The 20367-nt window shown below is 50.2% G+C and overlaps 1 protein-coding gene across 6 annotated transcripts in view; it reads left to right on the plus strand.

Annotated features, from left to right (window-relative positions):
* The window catches only part of LOXL2 (lysyl oxidase like 2), an 88782-nt gene that overhangs the window by 10793 nt on the left and 57622 nt on the right, over positions 1-20367 (plus strand). For 3 of the 6 annotated variants that reach the window (XM_035726206.1, XM_035726207.1, XM_035726208.1), the window contains exons 2-3: positions 1009-1111; positions 16507-16930. In XM_035726206.1, coding sequence (XP_035582099.1) covers positions 1061-1111; positions 16507-16930 — 475 coding nt within the window. In that variant the 5' untranslated portion in view covers positions 1009-1060. Of the gene's footprint in view, positions 1-1008; positions 1112-6934; positions 7081-16506; positions 16931-20367 lie in introns of all 6 variants that reach the window. The other 3 variants (XM_035726209.1, XM_035726211.1, XM_035726210.1) reach the window with 3 other exon arrangements.

Raw genomic sequence — 20367 nt, forward strand, 5'->3', positions numbered from 1 at the left:
CAAAGGTACCTGAGAAAGTCTGCCTTCCTTGGTAAGGGCAAGAACTGGTAGGTTGGTGTGTATATGCCACGACTCTGCAGATGCCATTACCTCCAGGAATGATCGTCAGTGACACAGTCCCAGCTGGCCTTGTGCAGCTGAGCCCGGCCCGCTTTGGTGATGTGGCGGTCGGTGCCTGTGGCTATTACTCACTGGGCTTCTGGAAGGGAGCCAGTGCTTCTATGGACAGCAGGATCCCGGATCACAGGCTCTTAACGAACTTGAGAACAGCACTCCTGCCCGCTCCTCTGTGTAGCCAGACATTTCCAGACAAGCCAAAGATGTGGCTGCGGTCTGTGTGCTAGCTGCACCTTCCCTTGCTGGCCCCGCAGGGTCTGATTCTCACCTGAGGGGCTCAGGCCTGAACAGTTGATCCTTGAAGGCTGAGGTGGTATCACTTGAATGAGAGCTTGGCCTGGAAGCTAGGGGAGACCACAGAAAGTGGACAAAGCCAAGAGTGAGTCCTGCTGGGACTCGCCCTACCTGAGGCATGAGGGAAGCTAAGTAGGAGGTGCCTGCTTGGCCACTTTTGAGGGGCCATCTCTTTGAGAAACTGGTTTGTATATTCCCTCCAGCCCAGAACTCCCTCCACCTCCAGCCCAGTATACTCCTCTTACTGGCCCTGCCCAGGCCTGCCCTACTTGTCTGGGCCTGGACCAACCCTCCAGAAATTTGCATGCAGTGGGTCCCATCCCCCACGACACTTCCTGCCCTAAAAACGCAACGTGTTTGCAGTGATTGGATTCCTGACCAAGTCTGCACACCATTCTGGCTCTGGCTTGGGTTCTCCTCCCCTTCGAAAGGGTGCAGAAACTCAGACCAGTTTGGCTACTGATCCTTAGCTCTGGGAAACAACAGTGTGTGTAAATGGGGGGAGGTGGGAGGATGGATGGTTAACACCTGTTATCCAGGTGGTGTGTGAAGAGTGGTTGGTGGGTGAAATGACACCCCTCCCGGGATTTTTTCCAGGTTCTTGCTGATTTTATATAATTATACTAGTCACCACTCATCGAGCATTGCCATGAGCCCGTCACTGTCCTGGGCCCTGGATACCTCCTGTGCAGCTAAGATGGTAAGGCCCTTCTCTGTTTGCAAAAGTCAGATCTGAATCTGAGACCACTCTAGAGGCCAACACCCTGTTCTTTCCATTATTGTATGTTCTCTGGTAGTCAAACTAGGTATTCCTTTTTTTAGGGGCTAGGGATTGGTTAATTTGAACCCGAGGGGCCTCTTGGCCTCACATGGTTCCCGCTGCCATTTTAACAGAGCTGCCTTCAAGCGGCAGCACTGAGTTTGGATGTTCTCTGCCTCTCTCTCTGGCCTATGTGCTATAAAGATAAAATGTGTCTCTTACAGACGCTATATATATTCCTGATCCGGTCTGAGAGTCTCTACTAGGCACACTTTGAAGAGTTGGAAATTGTACCTTCAGCCTCCCCAAGAAAGAGCCTGGTTAAAATGAGATTCCACCCAGAGCCAGAGGTGGACTGTGGGGAACCCCCGTTGATCACAACCAATTACGCCTGACAAAGGCCTCTTTCTGGAGGATGAAAAAAAAAAATCGGCTTCATATGCTCCCCTTGTCACCATTTCCCTGTGCCCTGAACATTCCTGCTCCGTGGCCAGAAATAGGATGGAGGTGGAATCTTTGGCCAGGGGCCAAATGGACCAGCCCTGGCCAAGCCTGGTGTCAAAGTCTGCATTCTTGTCTGAGGTGGTTCAGAAAGGCCCCGCCGTCCCCCAGCGCTTCCCTCATTCTCTGAGCACACCCCATTCACCAAAGGCAGCCTTCTTCCACAAAGGAATGTGTTCTGTGTGGGGCCAGGAGCGGCTCGGGGACCACAGCTGGGGTCGCCTCCCCACGGTGTGCCCTGGGCCGTGAATGAGGACCATTCATCACTCCTGCTGATCCAGCAGGAATCCCTGGCGGTGAGGGTCTGAAGAAGGAGACAGCCCCCAGCCCACCCCTTGACCCCGTATCTGAATGCTGACATCTGGCAGCAGTGTTGAGCGGAGCATTCTGTCTGGGTGAAAGAATTCTGAGTTCTGTGCTCCAGTGGTCAGCGAACACTAAGCGAGTGCCCTTTGCATCGTGGGCTACTCACTGCTCCTGGCTGGGGAGCGGTACCCTGGTTATGTGATGCTCCCCATGTGGGGCAGGAAGGCCCCTTCCTGGGAGCTGCAGAGCACAAAATGCGGAGCCAGGGCTGGGAGGAATGATTCATTCATTTCCCAGCCTACGAAGGACCTAGAAATGACAGGGCCAGTCATGCAAAGCTGGAGTGAGGACTGCTCTAGGAGGGCCCCAGACAGTCCTGTTGGTGGGCAGGTGGAGGGGGCGCCGTTGAGAGGATCAGCTTGCATAAGAGCAGTGCTTTCTGCTAAATGATGTTTACAATGTGTCCCCCACCCCCATCTGTCCGTGCCTTTGTTACTGACTGGGAATCAGTTGGTCACAAGGGGCATTTTTTGACTGGGTGCCCCAAAGTGAGGCATCAGTGCTAAGAGGCCATGGCTTATCATATTGTTTAAGGCTACGCTGAGGAAGTCAATAGCCACTTGACTTTTCAGAAAATATTTTTAGGCAGGCAAATTCTATAGCACAGAATACCCCCCCCCTTTTTTTTTCCGGGTAGATGATGGAGTGATTCAGACAGGACTGCTTCTAGGGAAGGAAAAGCATTTGAGTGGCCCCAAGGCTCCTTGAGACTCAGAGATTTCTTTGGAGTAGGCCTTTCATATTCTAGGAAGAATGATTCAGCTGTGAAAATAGTAGCCTAAGAAAAGGACCTTGGAAATTCCAGTTTTACATTTTCTCCTTTGTATTTTGGAGCCCTGATTGATTAAAGTTAAGTAAAAGATTTTCAGATATTTATCCATTATGAAAACAATGCCACTCTTGGAATCCTAGAAATCAGTGTTTCTAGAATGTACTGGAAAGTTCCTCGGGTGACATATGCTTTGAAGCTAAAGATGTCCTCAAAGAAGGATATTTATCAGACCATTGAAGAAGCTCTGATCAGATGAGAAACTTGAACAAGATCCAGGTTTAGAAACTCTTTTTCTCCCTCTGACCATGTCCCCAGCCCCAGCAAGACCAAGAAGCATTGGATGACTTAGACCCCACTTAAAAGTCTTATTTGCAGACACTGCAGACTCCCTAGAGCCCACCTTCCCATTGAACTTCACACAAGGTAGCACCTCCCTAGCTTATACAGCACATGTGAAGACACGTATTGATTTAGGTAATTAAGCTTTTCTGCCATATCATATATTCTTTGGAGCAAATGTATATTTCTAGTTTTAAACTGCGTTGTTACAAGAGCTGGATCCAGGAGGAACTACCTAAGTTCATCCCTAGGAGTTACCAGTTCCCCAAAATCTGAAGATCAAAATTAAATACAACCATTTCCATAATGCAGTTTAGCATCTTGCATTTGGCATTTAAATCGCCTGACCCAAATCTAGCAGGCTGCACCTGTTTGAACCCAAATACTTGACCTGTTATTTTTGACCACCTACTGTGGATCAAGAACTTAAGAAATACAATCTTTGATTTTTTATAACAATCCTGAAAAGTAGAAGTTTCTTGTTTTCCCTTTAAAAAGTTGCTTTTAGGTATATATCGCTTCCGTTTCACAGATGAAATACAGAGATTTAGAAAATCTCAGTGTGCCTGAGGTCACAGAGCTAGGAAGTGGAAATGAGATTTGAAGCCTGTTCTGCATGCCTCTCACTTACTACTCCATGCTGATTACTGACAACAGAGAGGTGGGAGTGCATCCAGCCCGTTCTTCATGGGGGAAGAACCTGCAGGCTGAGTGGGCCACTGGGCTCAAGGCCCCTGAGGAAGGTGAGCTGAGTCTGGCTGATGTTTGTCAGGAATGCCCGGAACCTTCAATCCCAGGGATGTGAAGGAATTCTTTCCCTATCTCTCCCAGATACCCCCTGGGGGCATAGAGCCTCTTGTTAGCCAAGCTTATATTAGTATCCATTGTGTGAAAGTTGTATCCTTCAGCGGATTGAATTAAATGTAAGAATGTCCTCAACTGCTGAGCCGAGAGCCAAGTGAGAAAACATTAGGAGAGAGAATTTACCACTTTCTGATAAGCCGGGGCCACAGCCAACTCTTTTCTGGCACACACTGGGTCTCATTCATGTTAATCACATACTGCAGTCCTTGGGCATCTTGCCTTGAACCCTCTGATGATGGCCCACTCCCGAGCTAAACTGTGTGAATAATTAAGACCATCTGCTACAGTAGTTCCTAGACTTCAGTCAGATGAGGTTTTAACAGAATACCCTCCAAGGTGAGCTTCCCCCTTGTGAACTTTCCTCAGCTTGCCTGGAGAGGGTTGCTGAAACCCTGCTGAGCTTGCTTTTTGGTGTGTGAGCAAGCTGCCGAAATGTTCCACTGACCCAGCTGGCCTGTGTTCTGGGTAGAGGATGCTCCTGGAATTTCCCTGTTGGGTGGTGATGTGTCCTCACTGGCATAGACCCTTATTGGGACCTGGGAGGTCTTCAGAGGTGAATGCTGAAAATAGATCTTCTTTGTTGCCAAAAACCCCAGCTGTGGTAGCAGATACCACATTCGGTCAGACGTCTCCACCATTTTTTTTTTTTTTTGATGTCTTTAGCAGAATAAAATTTCTGACCAGGACTGATAGAGCAGGTGTGAGGAGGAGGAAAGTGTCTTCCATCAATCCAAATGTCATCAAATGTCCAGAAAGGTAGGGGCGCCTGGGTGGCTCAGTCGGCTAAGCGTCTGCCTTCCGCTCAGGTCGTGACCCAGGGTCCTGGGATCAAGCCCCGCATCGGGCTCCCTGCTCAGTGGTGAGCCTGCTTCTCCCCCTCCCTCTGCCTGCCCTCCCCCTGCTTGTGCTCTTTCTCTGTCAAATAAATAAAATCTTAAAAAAAAAAGTCCAGAAAGGTAAAGGGAAAATTTACCATATTTGTTTATGATTAGGCACCAAAAAAGGTAAGAGACATAGTGCTCTTCTGCTTGTTTTCTTGAAATTATAATTCAGGCCTTCCTTTGCTTTTGTTTATCATTTGGAGCCTAGTACATTTATTAGTGAAGCTCAAATCCTTTAACCCAAAGCAGTCTTCTTCTGTTTTTTTTTTTTAAAGATTTTATTTATTTATTTGAGAGAGAGAGAATGAGAGACAGAGAGCACAAGAGGGAAGAGGGTCAGAGGGAGAAGCAGACTCCCCGCTGAGCAGGGAGCCCGATGCGGGACTTGATCCCGGGACTCCAGGATCATGACCTGAGCCGAAGGCAGTCGCTTAACCAACTGAGCCACCCAGGCGCCCCCAAAGCAGTCTTCTAAAGCAAATTGGTCCCTGGGCAAGGACGGGTATACCAGAGTGTGCTTGTCTCACCCACAGGGATAAGAATAAACGTATCAGCTCTGGTATCTGGCTGCCTGGATGCAAACCCCAGCTTGATCACCTTTTAGCTATGTGACCTTAGGAAAATCACGTAGACTTTCTGTCCCTCGGTTTTTCCTGGGGGCAGTAGGGATGCTGATAATAGTCTCTCGGAGGGTTTCCTGGAGCTGTGCCATCCAGTAGGCACAAGTGGGATATTGTGGGGCCGCCGAGCACCTCAAATGTGCTCGACCGGATTGAGATGTGCTGTGAATGTACTCACCAGATTTCCAAAGACTTAGTACAAGAAAAGAATGTGAAGTATCTCATTAATAATTTTGTATTGAATACATACTGGAATGATAATATTTGTGATGTGTTTGGGTTAAATAGGATATATCATTAACATTAATTTCACCTATTTCATTTTACTTTTTTTTAAGATTTTATTTATTTGAGAGAGAGAGCGAGAGAGTATGAGTGGGGTCAGGGGCAGGGGGAGAAGCAGGCTCTCCGCTGAACAGAGAGCCCGATATAGGGCTCAATCCCGGGACTCCAGGATCATGACCTGAGCTGAAGACAGACACTTAACCCACTGAGCCAACCAGGTGCCCCTCATTTTACTTTTTAATGTGGCTACCAGAAAAAATTAAATCACATATGTGGCTCGCATTATGTTTCTATTGGGAAGGTCTGGTCTAGAGAATTAAATTGGTCCATACCTGTAAGGCACTTTTCACATGGTAATTGATACAGAATGAGTGATCAATAAAAACGGTTTTATTTTTTTTAAAAATCCAGCTTTTTCTGTAACAGAATCCCACCTTCAACACCAGCCCATGTAGTGTCCAGGTTTCTGTATGAAAGCAGAGATCATACTTTTGGAAGAAGGTGGGGATGAGGGCAAATGAATATGTAAAACAGGCAGAGAATAAGAAAATTTTGTATGTCCCTGGTTGGGGGGACAAGTGTGGAATTGCTCACCACAATCGTTGCACAGCAAAATGACGCCCCCAAAGGCGAAGCACATCTACCTCTCGGCACCTTCTAATGTAATGTTCTGCTGAAAGATGGAGCCTGTTGAGCTGCCCCGTAAGCTTTCATTCTGCCTTCCTTCCTGAGGCTGGCATCTATTTGGAAATGGCCTAGAGAGGGAATGGAATATGCTTGGCCTAGCTCGCATGCTTAAAGCATGAGATGATGCCCAGCCCCCTCTAGCTTCCGGAGCGCAGCTAAAGGTGTTGTTGGAGGTAAGCCGGGAAGGCAGAAGTCGCTGGAGCTGGCTGCTTCGAGGAGGTGGGTCTTAGGAGTCACCGCTCCCTGTGGGGCTGCCGTGTGGACCCTGCAGACACAACTCTTCTCCCCTCTGAGTGTCAGCATGGCTCACTGCCTCAGACCTTCACCAGCCCTTAGGCTGTCAAGTCCAGCAGGTGGTTAGGGGCTCATCCTTTGAGGGTGTGTCGGCACATTTCCCAGGAAATCAGCTGTGATGAGTCGGGATTGTGCCTTACTCTGTCTCTCCTAGATCCCAGCTTACAGCCCATGACTCTCGTCTAGATACCAGCACTGATGATCTGGTCGGGTGAGATTTTAGGATCCCAGGGGATCTTCATCTTCCATAAATCATCCCAACGCCTGCCTCCCACCGTCACTACACAGTGAATTTCAGAGGTAAGCAGGTACCTATGGCAGCTGATCTGAAGGGCATGGGGAAGGTCCACCCACTCAGGAAAAACCCTGTTGCCCTTGCTTCTAGCATTGTACAATATGTAAAACTCGACTATTGGAATTCATATCTAGGAGTTCCTGTTACAGTGTAAAAGTGCCCTGTCCTTAGAAGAGTAATTAACTTATTCTTTAAGGTGTTACATTCCTAAATACGATAATTTCATAAGGAAAGAATTTATCACCTTGCTTTCCAACGCAATTGATCAGAAGAAAAAGGCAATTTGGGTAGGGTGTGAGGATGTGAATAGGAATTTTACTTACTCACTCAATAAATATTTACTGAGTACCCACAATCGGGGGTTCTGAGTTGGCAGGAAGGAAAGAAGAAAACTAATGTGAATGAGTCTATGCTGTGTGCTAGGAATTTTTATATTATTTTATTTAATACACACACACACACACACACATGCACGCACACGGAAGGTTATTTCCATAATCCATAGAGGAAATTCAGGCTCTAAAAGTAATTTGTTGGGGCGTCTGGGTGGCTCAGTCGTTAAGTGTCTGCCTTCGGCTCAGGTCATGATCCCAGGGTCCTGGGATCGAGCCCCGCATCGGGCTCCCTGCTCAGCGGGAGGCCTGCTTCTCCCTCTCCCACTCCCCCTGCTTGTGTTCCCTCTCTCGCTGTCTCTCTCTCTCTGTCAAATAAATAAATAAAATCTTAAAAAAAAAAGTAAATTGTCCCCAAATCAATAGAGCTTGGAGGTGATGAAGGCAGGATTCAGACATTTGTGTTCTGATTCCAAGATGCCCAACAGACCTCTCCAGGGAGCCAGTGATGCCAATAGATACCAGAGAAAGGGTTGCCGAGAGAGGCAAGAGGACCCACACGCTGCAAGATGAGGGAGCCAAAGGCCCCCTCCCATCCACTTGACTTCACTAGTGTTTTGACCAATGATCATAGAAGAGAGCTCGTTTTAAAAGCACCATGGAGAGGCATATTAAGTATCAGATGGCCATATGATCCCCGGTGGATGTGGATAGAGCAGCCGTGGAGCAGAGTAGATGCGCACGTGGAGGGGTGGTGGAGCATGTGTCTGGGGTTTGTTCAGCAGCAGAGCATCATAGCAGAGATCCAGGGAGGAAGCATTACTGAGGTCTAGCAGCAGAATCAGGACCAGGGCTCAGAGAGGGAGGGATCAGCCCCTAGAAAGACTGACCAGAGCAAGGCAGGGAACACAGTTCAACCTATAACAATAGTCTCACCTAGGACGTTTAGGACCTCAGTGGATTCATAAAATCTGAGAACCGGAAAGTTCTTAAGATCATTTGTCCAACGCCTAGGACAGCAAATGCCCAGCAGTCATGTTGCCACCCTCCTGCCCTACTCTGTGGCGGTCCTCACAAACCCATGCCAGCCCTCTAGCCTCTTAGGCCTTGATGCCACTCAGCTCCCTAGACAGCCACCACTAGCTGGGTGAATGTGACATGCAAGTTGACCTCTGCTTGCCTTCCCTGTGCTAGCACACACTCTTCATGGCACAGATGAGGGATTGGAGGCTGGGGGTGGCAGGGACTCAGACTACAGAAGAGACTGAGAGCCCGAGCTCTTGTCATGGTCCCTGGCTGCATCTTGGGGTCCAGCAGGATGTTTCCAGGTCCTCTGCAAGCTGACGTCAGCCAGGCACTTACAAGAAACAAAATGGGGACAGACAAAGGCATCCCAGTATAGGAGGTAGAATTGGAAGCCAAGATACCCAAGGTCAAGAAAAGGCTCTGCCAGTTACTAACGATTGACCTTGGGGCAATCCAGTAAACCCTTGGGCCTCATTTCTTTTATCTATAAAGTGAAATGAGACGGACTGGCTGACATGGTGGACTGGCTCTGAATTCCCCTCCTGCTCTGGAGGTCTGCCCATTCCATCCTTCTTTTCCAGCACCTTGTAAACACAGTCTTCCAAATGCCACCTCCTTCTGTCCCTGCACGGATGGCTGGTTTCCACACCTATTGCTTTCCACACTAGCGTGCTCTAGTCCAGCCTACTCCATGTTTTCTTTTCCTAATTCTTCTTCCGAGCCCGGCTCAAGGCCGTCCTTCCATAGCCTCTCCTGACCTTTGTGCTCAAGCGGGAGGAGTCCTGGATTTGGGAAGCCAGAGCTCCAAATTATTCCCTGCTCTTGCTCCCTTAGCTAAGTGACCTGGACATGGCCTTCCCCTTTCAGATGGCCCTGCATGGTCCTTCCTGGCAAAAAACCTCTGATTTTGTTCTAACTCACACGGACCTCTCATACCCATAACTCCTAACACTCCCATAATCTGGGCCCACCTATTTAAAACTTGAGTAAATTCTCTTCCTACAGTTCTCACATTCCAGAGAGATAGGACGCACCCCACAAGAATGGGAGCACCTCCCATTTCTTCTGGCTCTCCCACCGCAGCTCCTCCACACTGGGTACATAATAGGTGCTCAGTTAAATACTCATTAAGCGTACTACTGCTTTTCGTTTACATAGCACAAGTGAGAAAGTTTCTCTGAACTAAAAGGAGCTGAGTAAGGAGATGTCGCACGGGAACCAGGAGGCCGTATAGGCTGTTCCTCCATTCTTGCAGGAAAAGAAGGGAGGGCGTGTTTTCTGCACCCGAACTCTAATCTGTCACCTCCTCTGAGAGGAAAAATCCACAGAAGGGAGCCAAACTGCAGGAGCTACCAAAATTCAGTCCCCAACCCTGCAACTGTTCAATTAAAAAATGACATTATTCACCTGCTCTAATGATCCTTTCTGGAACAAGTTGTATGCAATATGAGACATTAGCTACATCAGTGGCAGAAAGTAGAGGGAGTCTTTCTTGAGGTTTGACGGCGGTCACCTCTGTCCTCTGAATTCCCACAACTGGGAGTTCACACAAGGCACCAGAAAACATGAAAGTAATGGCTTTGTATGAGAGAGCTGGGTTTGGAGAAGACAGCTGGGGCCACGAAGGAGCTCTCACCTCCCAGGGAAAAGTAAGGAGAAGGGGATCAAGTTTTTGCGCTGCTTTTGCCACTGTTTTTATTGGCCGAATACGTTTTTATCACAGGTCAGAACGATATATCTATTTTACAGAGAAAAACACTCAAGAAGGGGAAATGGTTTTCTAGGGGTAAGACAGCCGTGCCAAGGTAACTATAATCTCAGAACTTCTGCCTGGTGCTCTGTTCCAGCTCCTTTGTGAGGTCTGTTGTTTATAAGTAAAACTGTGACTCTCACCCACCATCTGGAAGGTCTGCGGTCGGCCTGGGCTCTGCCTTCCCCCTCCCCTCTTCCAGGAATGAGGATGGGTCTACTCTGAGCCAACTGTACCCTGTCATTACCCAAATCTTCTAAAATAAGGATCTAACATGCGCCAGGCACCGGGCTAAGCCTGGGGGTCGTGTCCGGTGCCAGATCACCAACGGCACCCCCCAGACACACACGTGGGCAATGCGAGCAGAGAGGGGACACCCACTCCCACGGAACCTGGCACGGCCCTGGTTCCCGGAGAGGCCCCGCAGGCAGCGCCGCCCCCCACCCCCCACCCCCCACCGCCCCCCGTTTGGCCCCAGCGCGGCCGCCGCGGGGTCGGGGAGTCTAGGCCACCGGGTCAGCGCGCGGACCCTCCCCCCACGCCCTCCGGGGACCCTGGTCACCCCACCGCCGCGCCCCGAGCCCCCGCGGGCTCACGTGTGCGCCCACGCCGGGCCGAGTGCAGCCGCCGCCGGCCCCGGAAGACTTGGCGGCCCGGGCCCCTAGTGGGCTGGGAGGGCGGCGCGACCGAGTGCCGCGCCTGCCCCGGGGAAGGAGCGCAGAGCCCGCAGGCCCGGGCCCGCCCTCCGCAGCTCGGACCTGGACCTCCCGGTGCCCGGCTCCGTTCCACCCGCGGCATCAGGGGCGCGGGGCGCGGCAGGCTGCCGGCGGTGGCCAAAAACGGGGACCACCCTGGACGGATTCCCCGCGGGCCGCCTTGCTCCAGGCAGCTGGGGTCTCTCAGGCCGAGGAGGGGCTGAACCCGAGCTCAAGTGCAGGGCGCTTGGGAGCAGCAGGCCAGGCCTCTGGCCTCGAAGAGAGGCAGCGCGAGGAGAGACCGCAGGCCCTGTTGCTCTGTGCCCACCCAGGCTTTGCTTTGGACGTTGGTTGTCACCTGGCAGTTTTTTCCCTTCGGATGCCAATGAGAAAAATGGATTTTACAAAGCCACAAGGGAAAGACGAACATTCAGTAGAAAAGGGGATAAAAAGCATGAAGAGAGAATTTCAAAAAAAAAAAAAAAAAGGGAGGGAGGGGGAGAGAGAGAGAAAGAAAAGAAAGGGAGGGAAGGAGAGAGGGAGAGAAAGAGAAGGAAGGAAGGAAGGAAGGAAATGCAGATGGCCAATAAGAATGGGGGCAGAGGGCACTCAACCTCACTAGTAACAAAAGAAATGCTAATTAAAACAAAAATACCCTTTTCTGCTTATCAGATGGAGAAAGGTTTGAAAACCTGGTCATAGCTAGAATTTTGAATTTGTGAGGAAATCTACATACTACTGGCTGATGTACAAGTTGGCAGTGTTTCTGGAGAGCAGTTAATATAGTTTTGCAAAAGTGTTGACTTTTTGCCAGCTCTTTGACCCAGCAATTTTACTTTTTGGAATTTATCCCAAGACTGTGCAGAGTTTTAGCTACAAGGATATTCATTTCCACAATGTTTATAGCAGTAAAAGATTTTGTGATAAGATTATCCAATTTTATGATACATCGATAAAAATCTTGTAAGGAAAAGTCAAAGTGGCATAATATTTGCAATATACTGGTAATTGTGAAACGCAGTTTACACAGCAAGTATGTAGAAAATTATTCCAGTGTTTTAAAGGTTATACATATATACAAAAAAAGGATGGAGGGGTACATAGCACAGTGTTGGTAATGGTTCCCTCCATCAGTGATGTTGAGAATTATTTTCTTCCTTTTACTTGTTTGCATTATCCAGATTTTTATCACTAGTTTGCATAACTTTTGCAGAAGAAAAAAGGATAAAAGTTAATTTTGAAAGAAGAGAGAAGCATCTGGGTCTAATACTTTACAATCCCCCAGAGTAGGAAGCAGAAGTCTCCACAAAAGAAACAAAAAATTCAGGAGCATTTTTCTAGGAAAGATTTAGAAATTGAACACTGGCCATTCCCACAGATTGGAGAATCCAAGAAGACGGGTGGAACAGTGTGGAGATAGGCACATGCAGAGAGTAAGATTTCTTTTTAAAAAGGGCCGCTTAAAAAATAAACCGTTATGAAGGAAGAAGTTTATACTCACTGATTCCTAGAAACGGGAGGCAAGGCACACAATAAGCGGCCACACGGGGAAGCACCAGGGTTGGTCACAGGCAGAGGGAGTGAGGGGAAACTGTGGGTAAGAGCCTTTCTTGTGACTGTCACAGGAAGGAATGGGTGAGGCCTATGAAGCAGGCTAAGCAGGTTCAGGATTGGCTGGTCAAATGATTTCAGCTCACTCAGGGGCCGAGGGGCTCTCTCAAGTTGTCTGGTACCTGGCCCTGGGGTGATTAGGGCAGAGGCAGAGTGACCCAGAGTATGAGATTTTTGGTAAGGAGGTAGTTGAGAGGACAGGGCTCTGGATTGGTTGGTTTGCATATGAAAACTACACTTGTGAGTTCTTTATCATCTCAAGGAGTTAACTAACCCTGGGAAGGTTAATTGTGTAAAGCACAAACAAAATGCTATTTTAAAGGAAATCAGAGAAGACATTCATTCTGATTAGAGGAAGAATTTCCTCTGCTCTCCAAGGCCTTTCTAGCTGGGCTAAGAGTCATATTGACACAAGACAGATTAACAGGAGAAAAATCAGATTTAATTTCATACATATAGGGAATCTACACGGACACGGAAACTCCAAACACGGGCAGGCACAATGAGGTACGTATGTCATCCTGAACTAAAGAAAGGAGGTAGGGGTCTGGAACTTCAAAGGAAGGAATGTAATTCACAGGAAGATAAAAAAATAAATGTTTGATGAACAAATGCTGGGGAGGGGGGGCCAGTTCGGCCCCCCAGAAACAGTGGGACCACAGGACTTGGCGCAAACAGGCCTTGCCAGGTTCCTCCCTGTCTACCGCACCCGGCTCGCATCATAATGTAGTTCTCTACGGTGGCAGCTCTCTTCCTGGAGCAGGTCCTCAGCTCTCTTCCTGGAGCAGGTCCTCAGCTCCCTTCCTGGAGCAGGTCCTCTATCTAAACTCTTTTTAGGCAGTTGAGGGGGAGGTGAAGAGCTTTTCCTGAATCTGCTGGGTTTTGATTGCTTTTAACTCAAAATAATCTTCATGCTAGAGTGGCCCATCTTAGAGCGGCCCACCTTTAGCCCCTACAGGAGCACCTGGGAAGGTTTTCTTGAAGAATGGGTGGGCTTGTGACATATACAATTTGGAGGGAAGCGGAGAGGGAGGGGCCAGGGGCACATTGATCTAGGTGTAAAGCTTCTGCCGAGTAGAGGCTGATATGATTGGACAGGTGACATGTGAAGATCTGGAGTGAGAATGGGGAGAGAAGGGTCGTTGAAACTGAAGCCAAGAATGTAGGTGTGGGCCAAACTATAGAGGCTTCTATGCCCCAGGCAGAATTTGGGCCTTTCCTATTATGTGCTGGTGGATTGTTGATGCCTTGGTAGCTTGGGATTTCTACTTCTGGCTTTGCTTGCACTGATGTGCAACTCCAGTGAAGCCCTTAATCCTCCCTGGTTCTTGAGTTTCTCCCTTGTAGAAGAATCATGATCCCTGCCTTCTTCACACCAGGCCTCGAGGTTTTAGTGAGGCATAGTTGATCAAGCCTGTGGGGGCAAATGTGCTCTGATGGGAATGGAGTGTGACCAGGGGAGGTGAGGATGCTTCCCTTCAGAGCCACACTGCTCATTTGCCAGGCTGTGCCTGAAAGGGGCTATTGCAGGAACCCCTGTGACTTTATGGCCTTGCTCGTGAGTCACATGATGATGATGGGTGGATCTCCAGTGAAACTGGGGGGCCTTCCACAGTCCTCAGGCCTGACTGGCCCCCAAGCACTGGCATCTTTGCCCCGAGCCCACTATGGGGGACTGGGCACTGCCTGGCCATGCTGACAGTTCTGGGCCATTATCTGGTCCTTCCTCGATGGTGAGGTGCCATGATGTACTGAATACGATTAACCTAACCCTTTGTACAGGGTTAAAATAGAAAGTATTTTACTTTTAGCTTCCACCTGCTGGTCCCGGTTTTGCTTCTGGGGCCCCACATCCCAAGACTGCTTCCTCTCCTGGGAAACACCTACAGTCCTTTTAAGTTAGTATTCCCTCTCTCTGGACTATGGAAGGACCAGGACACATGACCTAAGTACTTATCTTTTGCTATAATCCTCACTGTGGAATTCTTAGTGGTAGTCTCCACCTGGGTATGGTGACCACAGTCTTAAGAATTTAAATTTTTCATTTAGGAAATGCTCCAGTAGTCCTTATGATGTGCCATTCATTCAATCTTCATGACACTTCTGTGAGCTAGATAGTATTATCCCCATGTTATAGATAGGAAACACAGAGAGGCACAGAGAGGCACAGAGAAGTTAAGTATTTGCCTGAGGTTGCACAGAGGATAAGAATCAGAATGAGGATTCAAACCCAAGCTGTCTAGCTCTAGAGTCTGTGTGCCCCCCCCCCCCACTCTGCTGTCTGGTCCTCCCCTGCCTGAGGACAGGCCACTCAGCCCCTCTCCTGTTCGCCACAAAGAGCTTTATGCCTCCCCTCTGTGCTAAGAGCAGACTGCTCTCAGCCCCCTGCACCCCTCAGGGACAGACGCCGTGAAAAGGGACGGAACTGTCCCCAGGCCATCACTGGCATCGGGACCGTCTGAGGCTGCAGCTTGCAGAAACCACAGCTCAGCTAAAAACAGGCCCTGCATGAGGGCTTTTTAAGGAGACTTTGCCACTGACCTCCGCATTCAGCAGCCTTGCCCGTCGTGCGGTCCCGAGCACACAGTGTAATGAGGTCAGGGTGTGGGTGGGCAGCATGCTGGTGTGTCTGAGGGCCTGCAGCCTGAGAGCAGAGCCCTAGCTAGGAGTGTGCAGAGAGAAGAGCAGCCCATGTTAGTCAAACGTGGTGTTCTTCCTGTGGTGCTCTGTGCCCCCGGAAGAGGCTGTTTCTGTCTGGGTCAGCTAACGTCCCAAAGGAAGGAGGACACCACACACAGGAATGCCCAGAGAGTGCACACGGGACTCCTTCCATGCAGTGCTCTCAAGCTCCATACCTCACCAGTGGCTCAGTCCCTGGAACCAGATCACCTTCTCATTCAATAAACACGTCCGTGAACCTGTAATGTTTACTCTGGAGCAGCCAAAGAATGAGCTTCAAGTCCTGCCCTTGAGAAGTTTGTAACCTACCTGGGGACATGGAGGTGTCTGGAAAGGTTGAGAAGCATGTCTAGATGATGAGCCCACCTGGGAAGGAGAGAACCCCGGAGGCCACTTCTGTAGGGATATGGCATGACAGAGGCGGGAACGGGCCTGGGCCCTGGGGAACCAGCTGTACCGAGGTGGGCAGGAAGACGGAGAATGTGCTGGGTGCCTTCAGCTTGCCCTTTCCACCTGATGCCCTCCCTCCCCACCATCCCCTGTGCCCCAGGAGGCCTACCCATACAGGCTTGGTTTTGGACGGCAGGGTGGGCTTGCCCAGTAGGAGACAACCGGAAAGAGAGCAGGAGACCAGGAGAGAGGGAGAGAGGTCAGGTATTTTTTCCTCCTACTCCTGTGGCTGTGGTTTGGCCTTAAGACCCTTCCCTGAAGCCACAGCTCCAAACAGGCTTGGCCGTGCTCTCTGACACTGGCCACCACTCCCTCCCAGCCCCTCTCAAGCTGGCATGGGAACAGGTCTCCTGTGGTGCCAGCCCCGGGTATCATGCTGTCTTTCCTTCATTCCCCTGAACTCTGCTCACATCTCTGCAGATAGGCTTTTTAAGAACTCTGCTCAAGGGGCGCCTGGGGGGCTCAGTTGGTTCAGTGTCTGCCTTTGGCTCAGGTCACATGATCCCAGGGTCCTGGGATCGAGCCCCGCATCAGGCTCCCTGCTCAGCGGGGAACCTGCTTCTCCCTCTCCCTCTACTGCTCCCCCTGCTTGTGCTCTCTCTCTCTCTCTCTCTCTCTCTGTCAAATAAATAAATAAAATCTTAAAAAAGAGAACTCTGCTCAGATGAAGTATGAATGTGCCCTTGTGCCTGCCAGGAGCCCCACTAAGGAAAAGCATTTCAGAGCTAGGGAAAGGTGGGTGGGCAGAAGTAGGGATTCACACACCTGTCGGCTGGAGTCTCAGGTGGGAGAAGAGAGGAGGTCGGGGTCCAGAAGGTGAAGAGCTTTAAATACTAAGCTGGATGTTTTGTAGACCCCCTGTCACCTGCATCCCTCCCTGTCTTCCAGGACGCTCCTGCCTGTCGCCCCTCACTGCCCAGCGACCCCTCGCTCAGGTCCTTCAGCCAGGGGCCGGGGATGGAGATGCGTGGAGGCTGGCGCCTCGGAGGCTGTCTGGCCCTGCTCTCACTGCTGCCGTCGCTGGGCCTGGCTCAGTATGAGGGCTGGCCCCACTACCCCGAGTACTTCCAGCAGCCGGCCCCTGAGTACCCCCGGCCCCAGGTGCCACCAGACGTGGTGAAGATCCAGCTGCGCCTGGCCGGCCAGAAGCGAAAGCACAGCGAGGGCCGGGTGGAGGTGTACTACAACGGCCAGTGGGGCACCGTGTGTGATGACGACTTCTCCATCCACGCGGCCCACGTCGTCTGCCGGGAGCTGGGATATGTGGAGGCCAAGGCCTGGACCGCGAGCTCCTCCTACGGCAAGGGGGAAGGTAAAGGCTCTGTGCTCTGGAACCGAGTGCTAGTGTCTCTGGAAACCCCAGCAGGAGCGGTCCTGCGCGCGGTTCGCCTGGTAAAGGAAGCTGCAGTTGCTGTCAAGTGTCAGGTCCCCATAATCCTGCCTCTGGACAGCCTCCTGGGTCTGGGCAGGAAGGTGGGAACAGACGGGTGCTGGGAAGGGGGCCAGGGTCCAGCCGTCCCACTTTGCCCGGGTCTTTCCTGGTGTTAGCGCAGGAAGTCTTGCATCCTGGAAAAGCCTCCTCCTGGCCCGAGCACACTGGTTGGTGACCCTCATTAATGGCTGAAGTCCGTCTCTACCCGGGGCCACATGCATCCTGCCCGGGGGCCGCGTGAGCCAGTGGATGGGGCGCCTTTCTTCCAGTCGCCCCCTCCTCAAACGGGTGCCTTTTGTTCTTCCGCACAAAGGCTCCCCATAGGCCAATGTTCCCTGACTCTCCCCAATGTGCTGTTCATGTAGCCTTCACACTGTTAATGCTAAGACGCTGTTCTGGGCTCATCCATGACAGGAACAGAGTTGCTCTGGGTTTTTCACTTTGGTTGGCCTACTCTATTTTCCCTTGTCGAGTTCAAATCAATATATGTAAAAAAAAAAAAAAAAAAAGATATTTTGGTAAAAGCTTTGAATGGAGTGGGGGGCAGGTGCCGGAACCGAGAACCCTGAGCTCAGTCCTTGGGGGGCTGGGGGAGCAATGCTAACCCGTAATAGTGTGGGTTTAAGGTCTGGGCTAGAGTCTAGGACTCTAAATTTTGGAAGCCTCCCGAGTGATCGTATATGTAGCCAGGTTTGGGAGTCATTGATATAGATCATTATTATGGTCCCTTCTAACCCTTGGTTTCTGTTATTCTAGAAATTATAGGAAAAAGGGAGCTAATATCATATGTATCTTACCTCCATGCAGTTGAATATGCTCTGTGGGATTAACCAGACCAAGAGACCACACTTAGAGTAAAATGTTCTCTGAAGCCTACTTGGGGGTCCCTAGCAGTGACAAGATTAAAGCAGCAAAGATGAGTTAGCAAATGCTGGGCTGATTTTTGTTTGTTTGTTTTTTGGTTTTGGGGGGTTTTTTTGAGAGGGGGAGGCAGGGAGGGGCAGAGGGAGAGGAAGAGGGAGAATCCCAAGCAGCCTCTACACCCAGTGCGAAGCCCAACACAGGGCTCTATCCCACAACCCCGAGATCACGACCCAAGACGAAATAGAGTTGGACGCCCAACCGACTGAGCCACCCAGGTGCCCTGCAAATGCTGGGCTTTTAAACCCACTTCCTGTGTTCTTTACAAAACTCTGGACTTGTCAGAACACCTGGGTGGCTTAATCGGTTAAGCATCTGACTCTTGATCTCAGCTCAAGTCTAGATCTCAGGTTGTGAGTTCAAACCCTGCGTTGAGCTCCACGCCCAGCATGGAGCCTGCTTTAAATGAAAAACAGAAACCTCTGGACATGTCTCCACACTTCTGCATCTCCATGTATTCTGCTGGCTGAGTGATCCAGAGGTAACATCTGTCAGGTTTGTGTTTTCAATCCCAGGCTCTCAAGCCTAGGTATTTTATAACAAGTACTTCCCAATGACTATGGGGTTTTTCCAGTGACCGCTTTATTTTATTTCTACCCAGACTTAAAGTCTACCTATCATCAGATTAGATGGGTGTGGTTTTTTCCCCATCCCAGTTCACCTGCATAAGTGTGGGCATGGGGTGGCCGGGGAGGTGGGCTAACCTGGCTCAGACTTTGCCACCCAAGGAGGATGACGGGAGAAGAGTTCAAGGGAGCAAAGGGAGTGTGCGAGGGAGCAATTGAAACCATGGTCCCTGGAGTCTGGGCTGGGTAAGTGGGACGGTTACTACGTGGGGCGGGGGGGGACTTGTGTGGAGGGCTGCTGGGGTCACAGTCAGGGTGGAGATTGCAATACAAGAAGGAGCATGCTAGAAACATTTTTGGGGATGGGTGGAGATGTGGATGCACAGCAGACGCGTTGAAATGGACACTGGGGAGGGGTGTCACTGTCGGTAATGACGAGGCCTAAGCTATGATCGTGGGAGAGTGGCTGACGTAGGGCCAGGGAAAGATGCTGCGGAGAGAAGCTATAGTAACAATAGACCAAAGAGTCCTGGAAGGGTCATCTGGGTGGATATTGAAACCAGCAGGACTTAGGGAAGGAGAAATATCAAAGATGAAGAGAGAAGCAAATGCTAAAAAAATTGTCTCCCGGACTTCGAGGATTATGTTGTCTATATAAAGTGATACTTGGTTTTTGCATCATGAGAGGTCTTTTAAATACAAAGGGTATTTGACTTCTTCAGCATCAGGTTAGGATTCTTTTTTTTTTTTTTTAAGATTTTATTTATTTGACAGAACGAGAGAGCACAAGCAGGGGGGAACAGTAGAGGGAGAGGGAGAAGCAGGCTCCCCGCCAAGCAGGGAGCCCTATGTGGGACTCAATCCCAGGACCCTGAGATCATGACCTGAGCCGAAGGCAGACGCTTAGCCACCCAGGTGCCCCTCAGGTTAGGATTCTTAGCACTGGGTACATGTTAGGTAATCAGTAAGTATTAGCTGATTAATTCACTTTGATTGAGGAGAATACTGAAAATACCTGGCAGGCAGTCCTTGGCATAGGGACCAGAGAATGTGACCAGTGCCCTGGGCTGTGTGCCCGTGGAAGGAGTTTAACCTGCACATCGGCTCCGTGCGTGCACTGGGAACACCATAGCCAAGCACTTACTCTATCACCTGTGCCCCTCGCCTGTAGGCTGTAGTAATGAAGCCCCAGGAGAGCACCCAGGCCTCCCAGATTTTCCAGCCTGGACTGTCAAGAGTTCTTTTCCCCTAAAGTGTCTCTGAGCTCAGGGAACTCATGGACCCCTTCAGAGGGTTCTAGAGGGGACAGCTGCTCTATTTCTCACCCTCTGGATGGGTCTCACAGAAACCTGAGCCTAGATGATTGCTCTCCTTTGCTTGTCTTCAGACCTCAGCTCAGATCTGATCCCTCCCCAGCGCCCCCGCGCTGCCCCTCACCCCCCATTGTTCAGATCAGAGCGACAAAGCCAGCAGATGACCACAGTGGGGCCCCAGAGGTTCTAAGTTGAACAATTGTCCTGACAACTCAGGGAACACTCTGGCATTCAGTTTCATTTGTGATCTCCATCTTCCAAATGGTTTGTGGATTGGTTTATACATTTCTCCTTTCGTCAGGAGAAGCATTTCTTAAGAGTGAATGAACAGACAGTAGATATGAGGTTTGGCCTCTGATTGGCTGGCTTTTTGTGTCCAAAGTTAGAGCCGCATCTACAATCCAAGTGCCACTTTCCTAGTAGCTCTGAGATGGTGTCTACCGAACTGTGCCCAGCCCACCGTGCATCCCAGCAGGCAGAGCCAAAGTTGGCTGCTTTGCAATCAGAACATTCTAGA

Source organism: Zalophus californianus, chromosome 2, assembly GCF_009762305.2.
Source record: "Zalophus californianus isolate mZalCal1 chromosome 2, mZalCal1.pri.v2, whole genome shotgun sequence".
In the NCBI taxonomy this organism is placed as follows: Eukaryota; Metazoa; Chordata; class Mammalia; order Carnivora; family Otariidae; genus Zalophus; species Zalophus californianus.